The 17710-nt window shown below is 35.7% G+C and overlaps 2 protein-coding genes and 1 long non-coding RNA gene across 3 annotated transcripts in view; all 3 read right to left on the bottom strand.

Annotated features, from left to right (window-relative positions):
• Positions 1–17710, bottom strand: part of LOC100376574 (uncharacterized) — a 90266-nt gene that overhangs the window by 30782 nt on the left and 41774 nt on the right. Inside the window, exons 9-17 of the mRNA XM_085500292.1 lie at positions 16614–16754; positions 14308–14561; positions 13669–13886; positions 6391–6462; positions 6213–6266; positions 6030–6095; positions 5592–5726; positions 5032–5142; positions 11–4183 (exon numbers count right to left, since the gene is read on the bottom strand). Of these exons, the coding sequence (XP_085356418.1) occupies positions 11–4183; positions 5032–5142; positions 5592–5726; positions 6030–6095; positions 6213–6266; positions 6391–6462; positions 13669–13886; positions 14308–14561; positions 16614–16754 (5224 nt within the window). The remainder of the gene's footprint in view (positions 1–10; positions 4184–5031; positions 5143–5591; positions 5727–6029; positions 6096–6212; positions 6267–6390; positions 6463–13668; positions 13887–14307; positions 14562–16613; positions 16755–17710) is intronic.
• LOC146742205 (uncharacterized) lies at positions 7060–8714 on the bottom strand. The gene is made up of 3 exons (XM_085499894.1): positions 8147–8714; positions 7461–7556; positions 7060–7151 (listed from the first exon to the last, which is right to left on the bottom strand). Exons 1-3 carry the CDS (start codon positions 8712–8714, stop codon positions 7060–7062), a joined length of 756 nt encoding a protein of 251 aa, XP_085356020.1.
• Positions 12077–12671, bottom strand: LOC146742204 (uncharacterized). Its single transcript, XR_014929699.1, has 3 exons — positions 12632–12671; positions 12383–12448; positions 12077–12158 (listed from the first exon to the last, which is right to left on the bottom strand). It is a non-coding gene; the product is annotated as an uncharacterized LOC146742204 (long non-coding RNA).

Here is a 17710-nt window from a genome sequence, read left to right as displayed (position 1 = left end):
CAATACTCACTTTGAAGAACATCTGCCGTCGGCATTGTCATCTCTCTTAACATTTCAGAAGTTTCTTCCATCTTATTTGCAACCTCATTCCATCCAGGTTCTGTTTCGCTTACTTCAGTGTCTAGTTTTTCTGCAGCCTTTACACTTCCTCTCACTACTGCTTTTTCAACCAGATGTGTCTTCTTTAATGACACTATCGATTCAGCAACCTCAGCTTTATCTTTTTCCTTTATTTTAGAATTGACTGATACTTCTGATGCTATACCTTGAGCAAGAAGTTCGAAGACATCTTCACAATTTTTTTCATCCTCGCAAAGCTGCTTCCGAAGTACAAGTGATAGTTTAACATTTTCAATGATGCCTACAGGTTCAATGATACTTTCCTGCCGAAGCTCCCTAACTGGTCCTTCTGTAATATACAGCTCTGGGTCAGGCATCTGCAATAACAAGGTGCTTTCATCTTCAACAAAAGACATTTCACTATCTTTTGTAGCATACACCATATGCACTATTTCAAAGTTTTCTTCTGCAACTTCCTTTGTTATTTCAATCAGATCAACCTTCAATTCCTCTTCATATTCCACAGGGAGTGCCCTTGTATAGTCCAGCACCAACAATTCAACTCGTTCCTCATCAGCGACCACACTTGGCACTTCATCCTCACTAGCAAAGTATAAAGCCATTTCTGGGTATTCTATCATTACACTTTCTGCTTCAGAATACTCGACTGAAACAACCTCAGGTCTTATATCAGAAATGAATTCCTCATCATAGCTGGAACTTGAGTAGTCTGTTGAAAAATCTCTGATACCCCCAGATAACAATGCCAATATGTCATCATCATTGTCATAGTCCTCGTGTACCTCTTGTTTCCTCACTCTGGATGGTCTAGAGAAATAGTGTTTATCATCTTCCGATATTTGTAGTTCATTTGTTTTATCATCATGCTTGCCTACTGAGATCAGTCTGTCACCATCTTCAATTATTTCTAACCGCTCTAGTTCCTCTCTCTCCACCTCTAGCTCTTCATCATCATTATATGCCCGTTCCTCATCCATTTCATCATCATATTCAGATTCAACAACCCTGGGGATACTTTCAGAAAACCCTTGTGAAAGTAATTTTAAAATATCATCTTCCTCTTCTGGTTCATAAACATATTCATCTTTTCCCTTCTCCTCCTCCTCCTCTTCTCCCTCAGTTTGTTGGATATCTTCATCTTCATCCATTGCATCGTCATGCTTCATCTCACTCAAAACTTCTCTTCCATGTCCCCACTCGTATTCCGATTCAACAACCCTAGAGGTAGTTTCAGAAAATCCTTGTGAAAGTAATTTTAAAATATCATCTTCCTCATCTGCTTCATGAACAGCTTCTATTTCCTCCACCTCTTCTTCTTCTTCTGCTTGTTCCTCCTCTTCGTCTTCATCTTCATCCATTGCACCATCACTTAATAAATCTTTTCCCTGTTCCCACACATATTCAGGTTCAACAGCCCTAGGGATACTTTCAGAAAACCCTTGTGAAAGTAATTTTAGAATATCATCTTCCTCTTCTTCTTTATAAACAGCTTCTATTTCCTCTACCTCCACCTCCATCTCTTCTTCTTCTTCTTCTTCTTCTTCTTCTTCTGCTGCTGATTCCTCCTCATCATCTGCATCATCATGCAAAACAACTTCTCTCTGTTCCCACCTATCTTCAGATTCAACATCTTTGGGTATGCTTTCAGAAAATCCCTGAGAAAGCAACTTTAGAATATCATCTTCCTCTTCCTCTTCATGAACAGTTTTAGAGAACCTGCCTGATCGAACCCCAGTGAACCCTCTTGACAGAAACTGCATAGGATCAACATCCTCCTCTTCATATGACTTTAACAAATAACCTGATTTTCTTTCTTTGATTTTGTCTTCATCTCCACTTTCTGAAACCATGAAGTCATCATCATCTGGTGATAATGACTCCAAAGCTGAACAATATGCAGTATCTGCTTCAGACCTCTTTCCATCTTCTTCAGTGTCCTCTTCTTCCTCCTCTTCTGGTATTGTGTCAAGCAGTCTCTCCATGAACATCTCACCATCCTGGTCTTTTATTTCATAAGATTCCTCATAATCATCTTCCCTGTCTTGTGTAAAAGCAATTTTGACTGGCCGAATAAATGCATCCTCCGGAGGGAGTTCATCATCATATTCATCACGAAATCTATCTATCTCATATTCCATTTCAATTGTTCCTTCTGATGTACTTTCAGATTCTTCATCTGAAGTTGCTTTCAGGGTTTCATCATCACTTTCAGTATCCCCAGTTCTAGTCACTATCATCTCAGGGACACTTTCTCCATCATCATCTCCCATAGCATGGAAATGATCATCAACTTGGTTTTCTTGAACAGTAGTACCAAAAGAAAGAAATTTCATTATATCTTCATCCTCATCTGGAGGTGGTGCTTTGTAATACTGTCTTCTCCTGGTCGCAGAAATACCACCAGAAAGAAAGGCCATGACATCATCATCCTCATCATCACCAAATGCTGCTTCACTGTCAGTTTCCAGGCATGAGCAGTCAGAGTCTTCAGCATAATAATCTTTGCCAGCATTGGTACTTTCTTCTTCATCATCAGTTTTATACAAGTCGCAGCTTGTATCAGAGTCTTGTATGTATTCCTGATCTTCCTGATATTCTTCATGTGATGCTGGCTTATGAATGTCTCCATGATTTACAATAGTTAGAGCTTCAGGCTCTGTCTCCTGTTCAGTACTATCCTCTTCTGAAGAATACACCATCACTTGTTCCTCTTCTTCATCATAGATTGGTCTCTCATTTCTTTTTTCTTCATCAACTTTAATTTCGTCCCAGATATCTGTTGCAGAATCAGTATCAGCAGTGTCTGTATCATGTGTGTATCCTTCAGTTAGCAGTCGCATCACATCATCCAGCTCCCCTTCAGTAACATTTTGCCTTCTTCTCGTGTAACCTCTAGACAGGAACCTCATAATATCATCCTCACTTTCTTCTTCCTTTTCTTCCCACTTTCTCCGCCTAGAAATGTATGGTTCATGATCTGATTCTTTAACAGGTGTTACTTTTTCCTTAGGTTTTTCAGTAACACCTGCTTGCTCAGATGTTGCATGGCTTTTTGCTAGCATTGCTTTTTGGTAAGATTGTTGGTGTGTATTAATCACTGTGTCTGTTAAGTCTTTATCAACAATGACATAAAAAACATTCTGGATGGGATGGCTAATAAAAAACATTTCCTGTACTGAATCACTCTCATCTTCATTAGTTATTTCTTCAGCTAAAACAATGGCTTTGGTTTTTGCTTGTTGGTATGTTACACTAGGAAATGTTAGTTCATCAGCAACAACATGGTATGCAAAATCATGTTCATAACAATCATAAAACCACTCTTCGAGTACATCTGTTTCATAGTTATCCTCTATTGCTAGAGATGCACACTGCATTTTTCTTTTTAATATCTTTGGTATATTTTCTGTTGGAGAAATAACTTTTGAAACCAATACTTGTTTAATAGCTTCCTCATCTTCATCACTACTCTCTGAAAAAAGCTTTTGCTTTCTGCAATGCAACCTCACACCCTGAATAGCAGTTATGTGTTCATCACGTTGACTTGGAGACAGTGGCGTATCAATATTTGATGTATTGACATGTTTAACATTATGTTCTTTTTGTGCTTTGTTCTTAGATTTATTGTTTAACGAGAGATTATGGTTTGCTGTACTGCCTTCATTTATATTTACAGTTTGATCACCTTCAGATGATAAAATACTTGCATTTTTCTGATCATCTGTTATGACTTTACTTTGGTCTGGTTTTCTTTCCACAGATTTATCAAAAAACGTTTGTTCGTGTTCATTTTTAGGAAATAATGAGCTTGGCCATCCAGTTGGTGTTGAAGGACTACTGCCAGATGAACTTAGCCTCACACACGACTTACTGACAAAGTTTAATCTTAGGTTGTGACTCATTGATTTTGTTCTATCAGCATAATCAGCATCATCATCAGAGGCAAACACATTATCTTCAACACTTAGTGATGGTAAAAGGATTTTAAGTCTCTCTCCTTTGGAAACAGTTGTATTCCCCTCTTGACTTTGCACAGAATTTTTGAATGGTGCTGTATCTACATCTTTTGTTTCTGTTGATTGGTTTGGTAAATCACAGTCAGCTATGTTTTGAAAGAATCAGAAAGAAGATAATGCAAGATAAAGAGATTAGGAAGAAAACAGGATATGAAAATATGGTTTGAAAACCAGAAATTTATACAACTTGAAATGACCAAAATTTGTTTTTGGAGAAGGTATCATTTATACATGTGCATTCTAATGAGAGTTTAAAAAGTGAAATAATGAGAGTGATAATAATGATAATGATAACCTGAAGAACTGAAAAAATCAGTTGTCAGAAGTTTATACTGTATATATGTTTTAATTAAACAAGTTTATGTACAAGGTACTAGAAACAATAACAGTTTTCAATTTACACTGGATACAGTTTAGTTGACACGTATTACTGTATAATAAATACAGGTTAAGAAATTTATTATGGAATTCAATTAAGTATTACCTGGTCATTCATGACACTTCAACCATTTATGTATCTTGCAGGGTATACTAACAACTACAACTACTTTGAAATATCATGCAGCCACACTGTTATTGATCTTTTTGTTAGGAAATTACATCCTTTCAACTGTGGTAATGTTTTCTCGGCCTCGCTCTTGTATTAATAATAAGGAGACACAATTTTGTTAACACTGACAGCTGATTTCAAAATATTGTTAATAAAAGTAAACAGCAACTGTACTCCAGCTAAATCGATATACGCTTTGGTCAGCGGATGCTGTTACTTGAGGGCACTTAGAACAATATAATCCATATCATACACACAATTTTTGTGTTATTGATATAGGCATTATTTAGGGGTTAGATATACATTGTTAAATCATTTTCTACCATTCCATTAGTTGTTTATAAATGGTATTTTTCCATGCATGACAATCTCAATTTTACTCACTTTGGTAGAGTAATGGGGACTCCCCCTCACTGCCAGTTGTGACAGTATCAAGAGTTGATAAGGTACTCTCAGTATCGGCTATAATGGAACTTGTGTCTTCTTCTTCTTTTACTTTTAACAGTAAAACAACAATTTTGACTATTACAACATATGTTTTCATAGTACATGATTTTTGATATCAAGTTTTGAAGATCAAAGTCCTCAACAGAAGAAAATTAATCATGTGCAGTAACAACATGCATCTCTCAAAGATGAGGTTGTTAGCATAACAGTGGCAGAGTTAACTTGGTTATTACTGCATGATTTGTCACTTGATAAACAGCAATGAATACTGCACTGTGTACATGGTTTGGCATAAAGTTGTCACCATTTGAAAGATAGGTGACTATTCACACATCGTAAGTTAGATGGGGTAAAGTTGTTACAGAAACTTCAAGCAAATCAACTATCCATCAACATTCCAAGTGTATTATAGACTGATAGTTATAGTGGATGTACACTACATCATGCATAACATTGGAAAGCAATTCACAAAAATATCCAGCAGCCTGAATACTCACTGGGAAAAAGCGTGCTAACATCTGTGCTGAAAGACCAAACTGGACTACCATTGGCACTATTACTATGAAAACCACTGTCACTGGATGATACTACAATATCATCTTCGTCAATGTGCAACACTGGCCATGTCTCAGCTTGCAAACGAGCAACAAAATGTGTTGTCAAAATGCCATCAAAGATAGGACACGGTGAAATGTGACATGCGTAACATTTGTGAGAAACTACTTATTGGTACCACATAAAAATGAATCAAAACCCTGTTGTTATTTGTGATACATTAGTGGATTAGGTGTGTGAAAGAATAGTATATGCATGTACAGTTATACCATCTCCCAACCACCTGTATCATGCTAATATGATAGTATGTATTAGATAGGTTATAACGTAAAAGATGCAGTGACTGGAATGGTCAACAGAACTGAATTCACAGTACTCACTGCCTAGACTAGAGTTGGCTTCTGATGAGTTTACATCACCCTGAATAAGAAGTTGCATATTTTTTTCTAAAAGAAGGAAATCAGAGAAAAGATTTACATTGGGAATAAGCAAATATTAAATGAACAGAAAAATAAATGATAGCGAGAAATAAATACAAGCCAGGATGAGTGTAGGATGTGTACCTGCATTGTTTCCGCATTCTTGTGTAGAAATTTCTGATGAACAAGTGCTTGGTTCTGTGACTCAACAAATTAAAATATTGAAATTAGATAATGCAAGAAAGAAAAACAGACAGAAATTATTCAGAAATTTGCAAGCAGTGAAGATGCAAAAGGAAAAGATTCTTGCATATGTACTCACTAGAAGGAAGGTGTACAGTAAATGAGACATCAGCCTCTGTGACTGATTCATCAGTTGAATGGTCCAAAGATGCTATAAGGAAAATCACAAGACAGGTATAACATTTAGAAGGATTGAAATAGGTAGACAAGAAAACAGTAGCAATAGGACTGCAAAAAATAAAAAATATTAAGCCGGTTTAAGTAAAATGTATAACCTCACTGAGAATTAGTGGATGAAAATCAATTAATTAACAAGTATATTAATGAGGGAATTTTTCATTGACCATGGTACTTTGAGTGTGTTAAAAACTTCAGTTGGAATAATTGCTAGAATCAATATTGAAACTAAACAGAGATCCAATGTGTTGTATTTACACATTAGGTCTACTGCCAGAAACTTAGAAATTAGTACCGTATGATGAGACAATTGCCACAAACTTAAATATTACGTAACAAGGCAATGTATCACTAACTCAAAAAACACAATTGATACAAGTTGAGCAGTATTTAACAATGAAACAATTGCAACACTATGACATTATTTCAGTATGGTTAAGATTAGTTTAATTAAATCAATGAGTGAATAGTATGCAAATTGCTTTTGCACATGAAGAATTAGAAACTCACACCTATTTAAATGTCAGGGATAGTTATAACCAATGTACATTTATCTGTACCACAATAAAGACTACTCACTGTCTAGTTGACCTAGAGTGAGCCGATCATTCGTCAGATCTGACTCAAATGTATCACCATAGTCCAACTGCTGAGTGTCAACATCTTAATGAAGGGAAGAATATCACAAAATCAAAAATTGAAATGTCTGTAACCTAAAACATGCCTACTTGCACTCAAAAGTCAAGACACGACCTGTCATAAGCAACAACCAGGTCACAGGCAGAAACTCTCAAATTATTATCCCTGGGATAGATACATCAAAGGAGTGATGGGAGATGGGATGAAAAATATAGCTATTGAACACTATGGTTGAAGTTTCTGAAATGTATACACATCAGGTAAGTGGAATCTAAGAAACAATTAACGAGTGCTCTGTCAATTCTTTCAGGAACCAGGAACTCGACTACTCACAAGCAATACATCTGGATGGAATGTGCATAGTAAATGACACATCATTGTCAGTAGAACTGCTTTCGGTTTCACTAACCATGCTGGCAGTGTTGCATTCTGAGGATGGGAGTGAAGATGGAGCACTCGATTAATTCAATCCAATAGTGCAGTAAAATGTGATGTTACACAACTCAGTCAATTTTCACACACACAAAATAGTCAACTTTACCACTCAGATCACAGCTGTTAGTTACATACAACACAAGCAAACATATTTGTCTCCTCAGTCATTGCAGATCAATGCTTACTTTCAAGTTCAGCACTGAACAGCAACAACAGTGATGAAAGTACATCACCATCATCTGTATCACCATTATCGGACATTTCTTGTACTGGAAAAGATGTTGTTTATAAATGTAGTAACACACAAATATACTGTAACTATTTCAATCCCACACATTATGTTTATATGTTATTCAAAATAATCAGAAATCAAAAGCATCAAATGTTTCAGCATATAAAAAATGAAGAGGAATGGTGAGGTGAGGTGAGGTAAGGTAATGCCAGGAGCGAGTGATTAGGTGATAGTGGAAGATAAAGCTCTCACAATATTTCATGAAGAGTCATTAATAGGGAAATCACAAACCCCAAGAGGCAATCAATAAAAAGGTTACTGTTACTGGGATGAGAGGTCTTTTTTTACTCACTTTCCCCAAACTGACTATGTACAAGTATGTCACTAGCATCATCATCATCATCATTATTGTCATCATCATCATCAAGAAACCAACATGGAATAATAGTATCCTCCTCTTGCATATCCTCCAATGACAGTGCATTATAGACAGTAGAGTCTCCATTTTGTTCAGTCACTGAGTTTTCATAAAGCCTACCAGGTAGACAAACATCCTCGCATTCATGAGGCACTGAATCAGCTAGCTGGAGCCAGTCTGCATCCTCATCAACTTTATCTTCGGTTTTAACAAGGGTTATTGGATGAAACTGTCTGGTTATATCACCAGGTTTGTCGTCAATAGTGAACATCCATTCTGGTAGGTAACTTTCTTGCTCAGGTGTACACACCAAAGTTGAGTGTAACGAATTTGATCTGGCACTATTGCGCAATTCCGACGCATCTACATAACCATCATCAAACAAGGCATTATGAGTGAACAGCCAGAAGGGGAGAATATCATCTCCCTCTTCAGTGTCAGATTCTGAGTGACCTGGTTTAGCAGGTATACTAAATATATCACTAAGACGTGTTGAAGACATTTGTTGGTCGACTTCAAACAAAAAGAGAAGATGTTTTCCATGAGAAGGAGTTACAATTAAACAGATTTAATTAATGTAGCACATAATTTTTGTGTTATTTTTTAGGTGAAACAAACACAAATATCATACCTGGGCTGTCAGTTTCATGTTCATCAAACAACCAGTAAGGTAAGGAAATGTCCTCATCTTATAAAGAGAAGGACAAATAAAAATTTAAATACCAGAAAGTTAAGTGTATGACTGAAATTAGCAGAGCAAGTCAGAATTTAGGGTGATGAAGAAGTTAGAATATGAGCCTATCCACAGATAACTGAGGTTGCTGATTCAGAATCTTGTTCAAAAAGCCAACCAAATGAAACCAGACTACAATCTTTCATTAATGTAAATCAAAGAAAAGCAGAAAATAAAACAACCAGCTTTATAATGAATGGGCAATTTGATCTTAGTTATAGAAGACATACGATTGTCAATGATGATGGACCATTTTCAGTATGTTAGGAAAAATATTACTGAGTACAGCCATTTCAAAAGACATACTCACTATCAGAATAGTAAGAATCCGCTGTTGAAACTAAGGAGGCTGTAACTGGTGTATTATCAGTACCTGATGGCCATGGTATATTCATTGATTCATTATTGTCTTGAAGGTAAAGAAAAGATTTGATTTAAGGAATAAATATTTTTTAAAGTTAAATGATAAATGAAACAATCGACACTCAAATTAAACAAAAGATTCACTCACTGTTGAGTTTAAAGTGGGTCTCAGAGAAATAGGTTGTACATTCTGAAGGACTAGTCAAGTGAAATAGCATGGTGTTCACCTTCACCTCACCATCACCCTTGTTTGTAGAAGATTCTTTGACAGCTACAGTGCCAGATACAGTGGCAGCTAAAAGAGTGGAATATGAAATGCTTGACTTGTATGAAATGAACCACTGGTTGTCAGTATAAGTAACGCTGCTTACATTATACATAAATCACAATCATATATGCTGTATATATACCACATTCACACATGATTACATAAACTTTGTTGACTAGCCATACACTTGTTTATAGTGACAACAACAAGCCCAACAAATGTTCATTGGACAAGCTGCTGTTTGTACAAAGAATCGTAAATACACAAAGTCATGTAATATGTTATTTGATCACACTGATTGAACTCACTTTCTGATGTAAACTCCCTCTCAGCTTCAGAAGTGGCATCACTTTCTACAGAATGCAGACCAATATTATCAGACTGTTTATCCTCCAGTAATTCAACTGACATCACTTCCTCTGTATCTGTGTTCCATGTTATGGGTCCATTGGCATGTTCTTTTTCTGTGGTCATAACATCCATTGTGTATTGACCGATATATTTACTATTTGTGTTCTCAACATCTGTTCCAAGTACTTTGGCACATTCACCTTCTGCGGTCATAACTTTCTCTGCAAGTTCATTGGTGTCTCCACTTTCTTTTGATGTAACTTCCCCTGCGTAATCATTGGCATGTTCACTCTCTGTGGCATTAACTTCTACTGCATATTCATTGGCACCTACAATTTCTGTTGATGGAACTTTTGTTGCAAATTTGTTGGCATGTTTACTCTCAGTGTTCTTGAATTCTACTGCAAGTTTATTGGTGTCTCCACTTTCTTTTGATGTAACTTCCTCTGTGTAATCATTGGCATGTTCACTCTCTGTGGCATTAACTTCTACTGCATATTCATTGGCACCTACAATTTCTGTTGATGGAACTTTTGTTGCAAATTTGTTGGCATGTTTACTCTCAGTGTTCTTGAATTCCACTGCAAACTCATTGATATCTTCACTTTCTTTTGATGTAACTTCCCCTGCGTAATCATTGGCATGTTCACTCTTTGTGGCTGTGGCTGTAACTTCTACTGCATGTTCATTGGAACATTCGATTTCTGTTGATGGAACTTTTGTTACAAATTTGTAGGTATGTTCACTCTCAGTGTTCTTGAATTCATTGGTATCTTCACTTTCTTTTGATGTAACTTCCCCTGCGTAATCATTGGCATGTTCACTCTTTGTGGCTGTGGCTGTAACTTCTACTGCATGTTCATTGGAACATTCGATTTCTGTTGATGGAACTTTTGTTACAAACTTGTAGGTATGTTCACTCTCTGTGTTCTTGAATTCTACTGCAAATTCATTGGTATCTTCACTTTCTTTTGATGTAACTTCCCCTGTGTAATCATTGGCATGTTCACTCTTTGTGGCTGCAACATCTACTGCATATTCATTGGCACCTTCAATTTCTGTTGATGGAACTTTTGTTGCAAATTTGTTGGCATGTTCACTCTCTGTGTTCTTGAATTCCACTGCAAATTCATTGGTATCTTCACTTTCTGTTGATGCAACTTCCCCTGTGCAATTATTGGCATGTTCACTGTCTGTGGTTGTCACTTCTACAAATTCATTGACACTTTTAATTTCTGTCGATGTAACTTCTGCTACGTGTTCACTGACATGTTCACTCCCTGAAACCATATTTTTACTCTCTACAGTGGCATCTTGTGTTGAGATTTCTGTGTTATGTTCACTCTCTACAACTGAAATTTCTTTGGCAGGTTCACTCTTTCGGTAAGTTTCACTCTGACTATCCATGACAGGCATAACATGCATTACAGACTGTATATCAGTGTTCATATCTTCAACCTCAAATTGGTCAGTATGTGATTTTTCCACATCTTTCATTACAGATAACTGTTCCTCCCTTCCTTCAACATGTTGTAATGTTTCTTCTGTTGGTGAGGAAACACTGACATCCTCATCATATTTAGTTCTAGATTCATTGCTATCAGTATCCACAATCTCTTCCTTACATGAAAACTTTTGTATGGAGAAATCCTCATCAGTTTTAACCTGATCTATCTGATCATAATTATCTTTGATGGAATGAGTTTCAGAAATATCCTCAACACACATTGTTGCTAGCCTTGGTATACTGATAGTAGTCTCCAGGTAGCATTCCTCATCATTTTCAGCAAAGTTTGATTTAACTTTGTTAGTTTTTATAAGTGATGTTTTCAAATCTCTGGAAGGGCCTGCCTCAGAGACAGAAGGCTTAGGTAATGTGAAAGTTGCCTTAATGGGCAGGTCTTCATCAGTTTCACTGAAATAGGATTCTGAATCCCCCACCATTTGAGTAAGGGGTGAAAGCTGCAAAACATCAGCTTGATCATCTGATGAAAGAAACTCTTCCCTCCCCCTAATATTAGATGCTTCAGTCACTTGTGATGTAATAAAGTCATCGGTGTCTGTGTCTACTGCACTACTTGTATCAAAGGTGGACGACACGTCTGCTAAACTATCATCCCAAATCACATCTAGAAATTCTGACAGTGAAGTGCTATGGGCAGCTAGTTCAGGAATGCTGTGTATTTGTGCTATGTCACTTCCATCCTCAAGACTTGCATTATCATCTCCGCCTAGCATTGAGGAATGGGTTGATACAGTGAAGAAGAGAGAAGGATCAGAGAAGCATTAACAGTGATAAGGAGCAAATAATGAAAACAATTTGAAATATATTCAATGTAATATAGTAGTGATTGGAAAACACATCATTTACATGGGAGAAGATAGGATAAGCATACATATACATATAAGCAAGAAGAATGGTAAATGGAAAAGGAATCAGGATATGGATACTTACTTAAGGATGCTGAAGTGATAGAATTATCTACTGTGATTTCTGCGTGAATAACATACATGGAATGGCCTTGGGAAGGAGAAGTGCAGGTTATTACAAAAAATGAAGGAAATTTGGACAAGCTGGGATGTTGACTTTGAAACATATATAAGGAGGATAGAAACTATAGGGATGATAAACATGAAATAAGTATACATAGGTCAGTGGATCGCTGCAACATTGGTAATTCAAGGAAAGACAATGGCTACTTACTACTGGAAGAATCAAGATCAGAGGAAAAGGAAGAAGGAGGCTTTATTGTGAAGTAGGACACTTGGTCTTCAGCTGAGTGTTAGAACAGAAAGCCATTATTTGAAGCAATAACTGACATGTTTCAGAGAAACAGATTCCAACATACAGACTGAAACAACACATAGGAAATTGTCACATTACCAAGACCAGAAGAGACACAAATTGAAAATTAGCTATTCGAATCGATAACAACTAAACAAACAACAAAGTAAATACCAATTGAAGACAACAGATTTACCCAACAAACAACTACAATGAAGTACATAGTTTGCCCTCAGTGTTCTAATATGAATGCTATTGTTTTTTTGGAGTAACGTTGGATTCAACGTAATCTATAGCATTCCAGTGATCCCATCATTAATGGCACTGTCACAATTCAATTTATGATTACAATAACCTGTAAAAACACTAAGAATAGAATATTTACATTCACTAAATTACTCAGTGTACTATGTAGGTGTATTGGGAAGCAAAATATTTCTGCTAAAACATGTGGGAAATTAAAGTAAAATTCTGTGAAGAAATCTTACAGAAGAAAGACAAAGATGATATAGTAGTAAATACTATGAAATAAATATACATTACCTGACTTAAACTTATCAATTTCGAATTCACCACTGTAGTCTTCAAAGAACCTACCTTTATGGTCTTGTCACCACATGGTTTTTGCCATTACCAATGACGAAAAAGCATGAACAACATTCATAAAGACAATACAATACACTAAAGGTTATACAACTGACCTAACCTAATCATGTGAGGGACATTCATAAATGCATTGTACTAACTCCAAATAATAGGATTTTATTCTAGGACACATAAAAATACAGAATATATGTTTTCAATTCCATTACAAGCAGTTATTGGTAAACCATTTGTGAGCACAATCCCTACATTATTTTTTTCATTCTGAATCTTGGGGCATTTGTATTGTCTCACATGATTCAAATGAGCTCAGTGGTATATTGAATGGCAACAACAAGACTAAGTTTTCTTACTTGGAGGCGCCCGTACAGGTGTCCCATTTATTTTTGATTTATCTTCGTCAGATGGCAGATGTTGGCGACGGTCTGCCTGCAGCCGTGCCCTTCTCACTGCTATACTTTCTCTGGCAGTAGTTACTGGTTGAGATTCAATAAGTGGAGGTGGTGTTGACGTAGGTTCTTTTGGTGCTACAACTGTAAATATGTTTTCATCTGATGAAGAATGCCTGCTCCTGTAAATAGATGAAAACAATGTCAAACACAAAAACAATAGTTTACAAAGGTGTATCTTTGATAAAGGTAGATTAGGTTTAGACATCTTTCATTCAAACATGGTTTGAACATCTTTAATTGTTCATACTGTACTGATATGTGTCTATCTGTTCAAATAGTTCTTCCAACTGGATATGATTAATCACTCCCACATTTAGTCAAGCATCAAAACATCCAGACGTGAACTGGTTTTCTTGGTAAGAATGCACAGATCAGTTTTAGCCAATATCAAAATACAATAATTTAAATCTGTGTGGAATAGAAAATAAATTGTTTGCTCAAGGTAAAGTAAAGTATTCCAGGGATATGATATAACATCAAATGTTCTAGGATGCGCATTTATCAAGGGAAACTTTACAAACTGCGTTAATAAAGGACTACCTTCTTTCTCTTCTCCTCCTGTCTCTTTGTGGCCTTGCTGAAATGTCGTCATCTGTAACTTTTAAACCTGACTTGATTGCTTTCACTGCATTTTTCACTTTATAAGCATCAGTTATTCTCATTGAATGAGAATGTCTTCGACTTTTCCTTTTCTCTCCTTCTGTACTGTGTCCAGATATTCGCTGTCGTTGTCTGAGGTCTTTATGCCTCTCCATTGGTAAATCAGCATCCCCGTCTTCATGCTTCAGTGAAGCCTGAAATGAAGTGTTCTCAAGTAGTTAAGATTTGGAAGCTAAAGTCAAAAACATTGCTAGTTAATTAATTAGACCTTTTATAAGATTTAAATCAAGAAATTAGATGAGAATAAATTATGAAACAAAATAGTCCCAAGATGTATTTAGGTTCAAAATATGAATGTAACTAGTACAGGTATATTACAGATATGGCTTCTGAAAATCATTTTTAAAAACACAATAGCCATGAATGGCACAGTCCCAGTTAGTTATCAAATTTAAGATATATAGTTTTGTTTATAGTAATATAGCTGGAATATAACCATGTCAGGAATATGATTATGACTTTTTAACATTAAAATGATTGACATTTGTATCTGATCGTCAAACAAGTACTTGTCCATATTGAGAGATATTGCTCTGGAACAGCATTCAAAATCAGCCATTTTGAATACATGTATATATATAACATGATGTATAATGAATATATAAAATTTAAATATAATAAGTCAAAGCATTTAAGAGATATGGCTCTAGAAGCCCAATCATTAAAACAAAATGGCCGCCAGTCAGTAATTTTGAGTTCAATCTGAAAAATAAAATGACGAGCATCAGGAACCTGTGATGTCTAATGTATGTACCAAGTTTGAACGAAATCCACCCATAAATGCTTGATATTTGATGATTTTTTAGCACAAAAATGACCACCATTCGGCCATTTTGAATAGGATAGTCACACCAATATATCTGTTTATCTATGACATGATGTATAATGAATATTTAAAATTTGAAAATATTATCAGTCAAAACAAGTCGAAGATATGGGTCTAGAAGCCCAATCATTAAAACAAAATGGCGGCCAGACAGCCATTTTGAATCCGATCTGAAAAATAAATGATGTGCATCAGGAACCTGTAATGTCTAATATATGTACCAAGTTTGAATGAAATCCATGCATAAATGCCAGAAATGCTTGATATTTGATGACTGTTTAGCACAAAAAGGCCACCATTTGGCTATTTTGAATAGGATCGTCAAACCAATACATTTATCTATCTATGACATGATGTATAATGAATATTTAAAATTTGAACATAATCAGTGAAAGCAAGTCAGAGATATGGCACAAGAACCACATTCATTAATACAGTCGGCCATTTTGAATCTTATCTGAAAAACAAAATTATTTGCATCAAGGTCCCATAATGCCTAATGTATATACCAAGTTTGAACAAAATCCATCTGTAAACAACCGAGAAATGCTTGATTTTGATGATTTTTAGCACAAAAATGGCCGCCATTCGACCATCTTAAATCAGATCGTAAAACAAATTGACGTGCATATGTGTAATATCATGTATGATGTATGTGTGAAGTTTGATTGTGATTGGTCCAGGCATTTCTAAGATACATGTCCGAATGCACGCGCACAAACGCATGCACGCACACACACTCACACACGCACGCACGCACGCACACACGCACACAGGGAGGTCAAAACATAAGTCCCCGTTTTGGGACTGCATTCGAACGGGGACTAAAAATGACTGCTAGATCAATACCATAAAACATTTTGAAATAGCTATATGTCATTTTAGCAAATTTTACTCAATGCATGAATTCCCAGAATCTTGATTTAGCTAAAGTACCAACAATCTCATTGTGAGAATATACTTTATTTTAAATTAGTGGCATCTTGAATTAGTGATTAGATAAATTAGCTAAAACAACATTCTAGCTGAAAATACATCTTTTACAGTAATTCAAAGTGATGTACATCAAGCTTTCAGAATGCTCAATGTATGCCCCAAGACTGAAGATTGAAAATCAATCCATGCATGCCCAAGGTCAGGTAATGGTATGGTGGGTCTATTCCAAATTTGTTTTCAGACTTCAAAACTACAGACTAATAAACAGACTAACACCGACCAGTCAACCAGAATAGATAATGGTACATAACTATTTCTGTGTTGAAATCCTGGCTGCAAATGACTCTTATATTAATGTTTCGACATATAAATGCTCCTAAAGTCAAAAATTACAAATAAATATTATAAAATAGTGAGAGCTTACTTCATAAATATTGAACTGTTCTTGTAGATCAGGATCACTGTTTCTGTGCATATATGACTTTTGGACCTTATCAATGCCTAGTTCTTCAAGGGAATCTGTTACATCGTAGAATGTGTCTTGATCTGGTATTGCATTCAAAACCTAAAAATGTACAAGTAGTTTAGTTCAAAAAACTGTTTATAATGGCAACAGCGCCCTCTATTAACAAATTACCATTTCACTTAACAAAAATAATATACTGTAAAGGGGGTAATTATTCACTGGGTTTTAATTTTTTTTATTTCACTGACTGGAAAATGCGCTAAATTAAAACCCAGTGTATATGTTTTACAGTATGTAACAGGTCAAGGGTCATAGACACCAATTCTATTCAGCTATTTAGCATAGAACACATTATCTATTAAAATTATTAAACCATGAATTTAAAACCCACTGAATATGCCTGAAATAGTAAATCAGCAAAATTTAAACCCAGTAAAAATTAATCATTTTACAGTAACTTGTAAATACCTTTTAACACTAATAAGCACAAGTTTGGAATTAACCAGTCTATTCTCCAAAATTTAGGTGCGATTTATTCAACATTCAAAAGAAAATTTTAATTTCATACATTTTGAAGATTCCAATCAACTTTGTTGACAAACAAGATGAAATATTTATTTTCTAATAAATGATGACAACAAAACCAGATGACAAATGAAGAGTTAAAAACAAAATCGTGATTAAGAAACATTTATTTAATATTGTAAAGCAGCTTCGCTGAATACAACAACGAAAAACCTGTGTGCATAACAGATTATAAGGTTCTGGTCACTTAGTCAACATAATCCAAGTGCACACTAATTACACTAACCAAAGGCACTTGCTGCCAGGAGAAGAGTGTTAACCATACAGTATTCAGTCAACAATAATAAACTGGTCAAAAACCGTTAATGGGGCAATGTACTATTATTTTTAAAAGTCAAAACAACCTAAATCAGCTTTACAAAGAAGTCAGAGTTTAGTAGACCGTCCACAACTAACAAACCAGTGTCTGATTTCATGGCAGGTTTGAGGTTTCATCTCCACTCACTGGACACATTTCATCTGGATAATCG

Source organism: Saccoglossus kowalevskii, chromosome 6 (assembly GCF_978046115.1).
Source record: "Saccoglossus kowalevskii chromosome 6, keSacKowa6.1, whole genome shotgun sequence".
Classification (NCBI taxonomy): Eukaryota; Metazoa; Hemichordata; class Enteropneusta; family Harrimaniidae; genus Saccoglossus; species Saccoglossus kowalevskii.
Note: the sequence above shows the minus strand (reverse complement) of the source record. Positions and strands in the feature narration are given on the sequence as shown.

Coding starts and splice junctions, on each gene's coding strand:
- LOC146742205 (XM_085499894.1), bottom strand. CDS start 8,714: ATGTCTTCAACACGTCTTAGTGATATATTTAGTATACCTGCTAAACCA. Junction 7,557..8,146: donor ACATAGTCAGTTTGGGGAAA/GTGAGTAAAAAA, acceptor TCCCATCCTCAG/AATGCAACACTGCCAGCATG. Junction 7,152..7,460: donor TCCATCCAGATGTATTGCTT/GTGAGTAGTCGA, acceptor CCCTTCATTAAG/ATGTTGACACTCAGCAGTTG.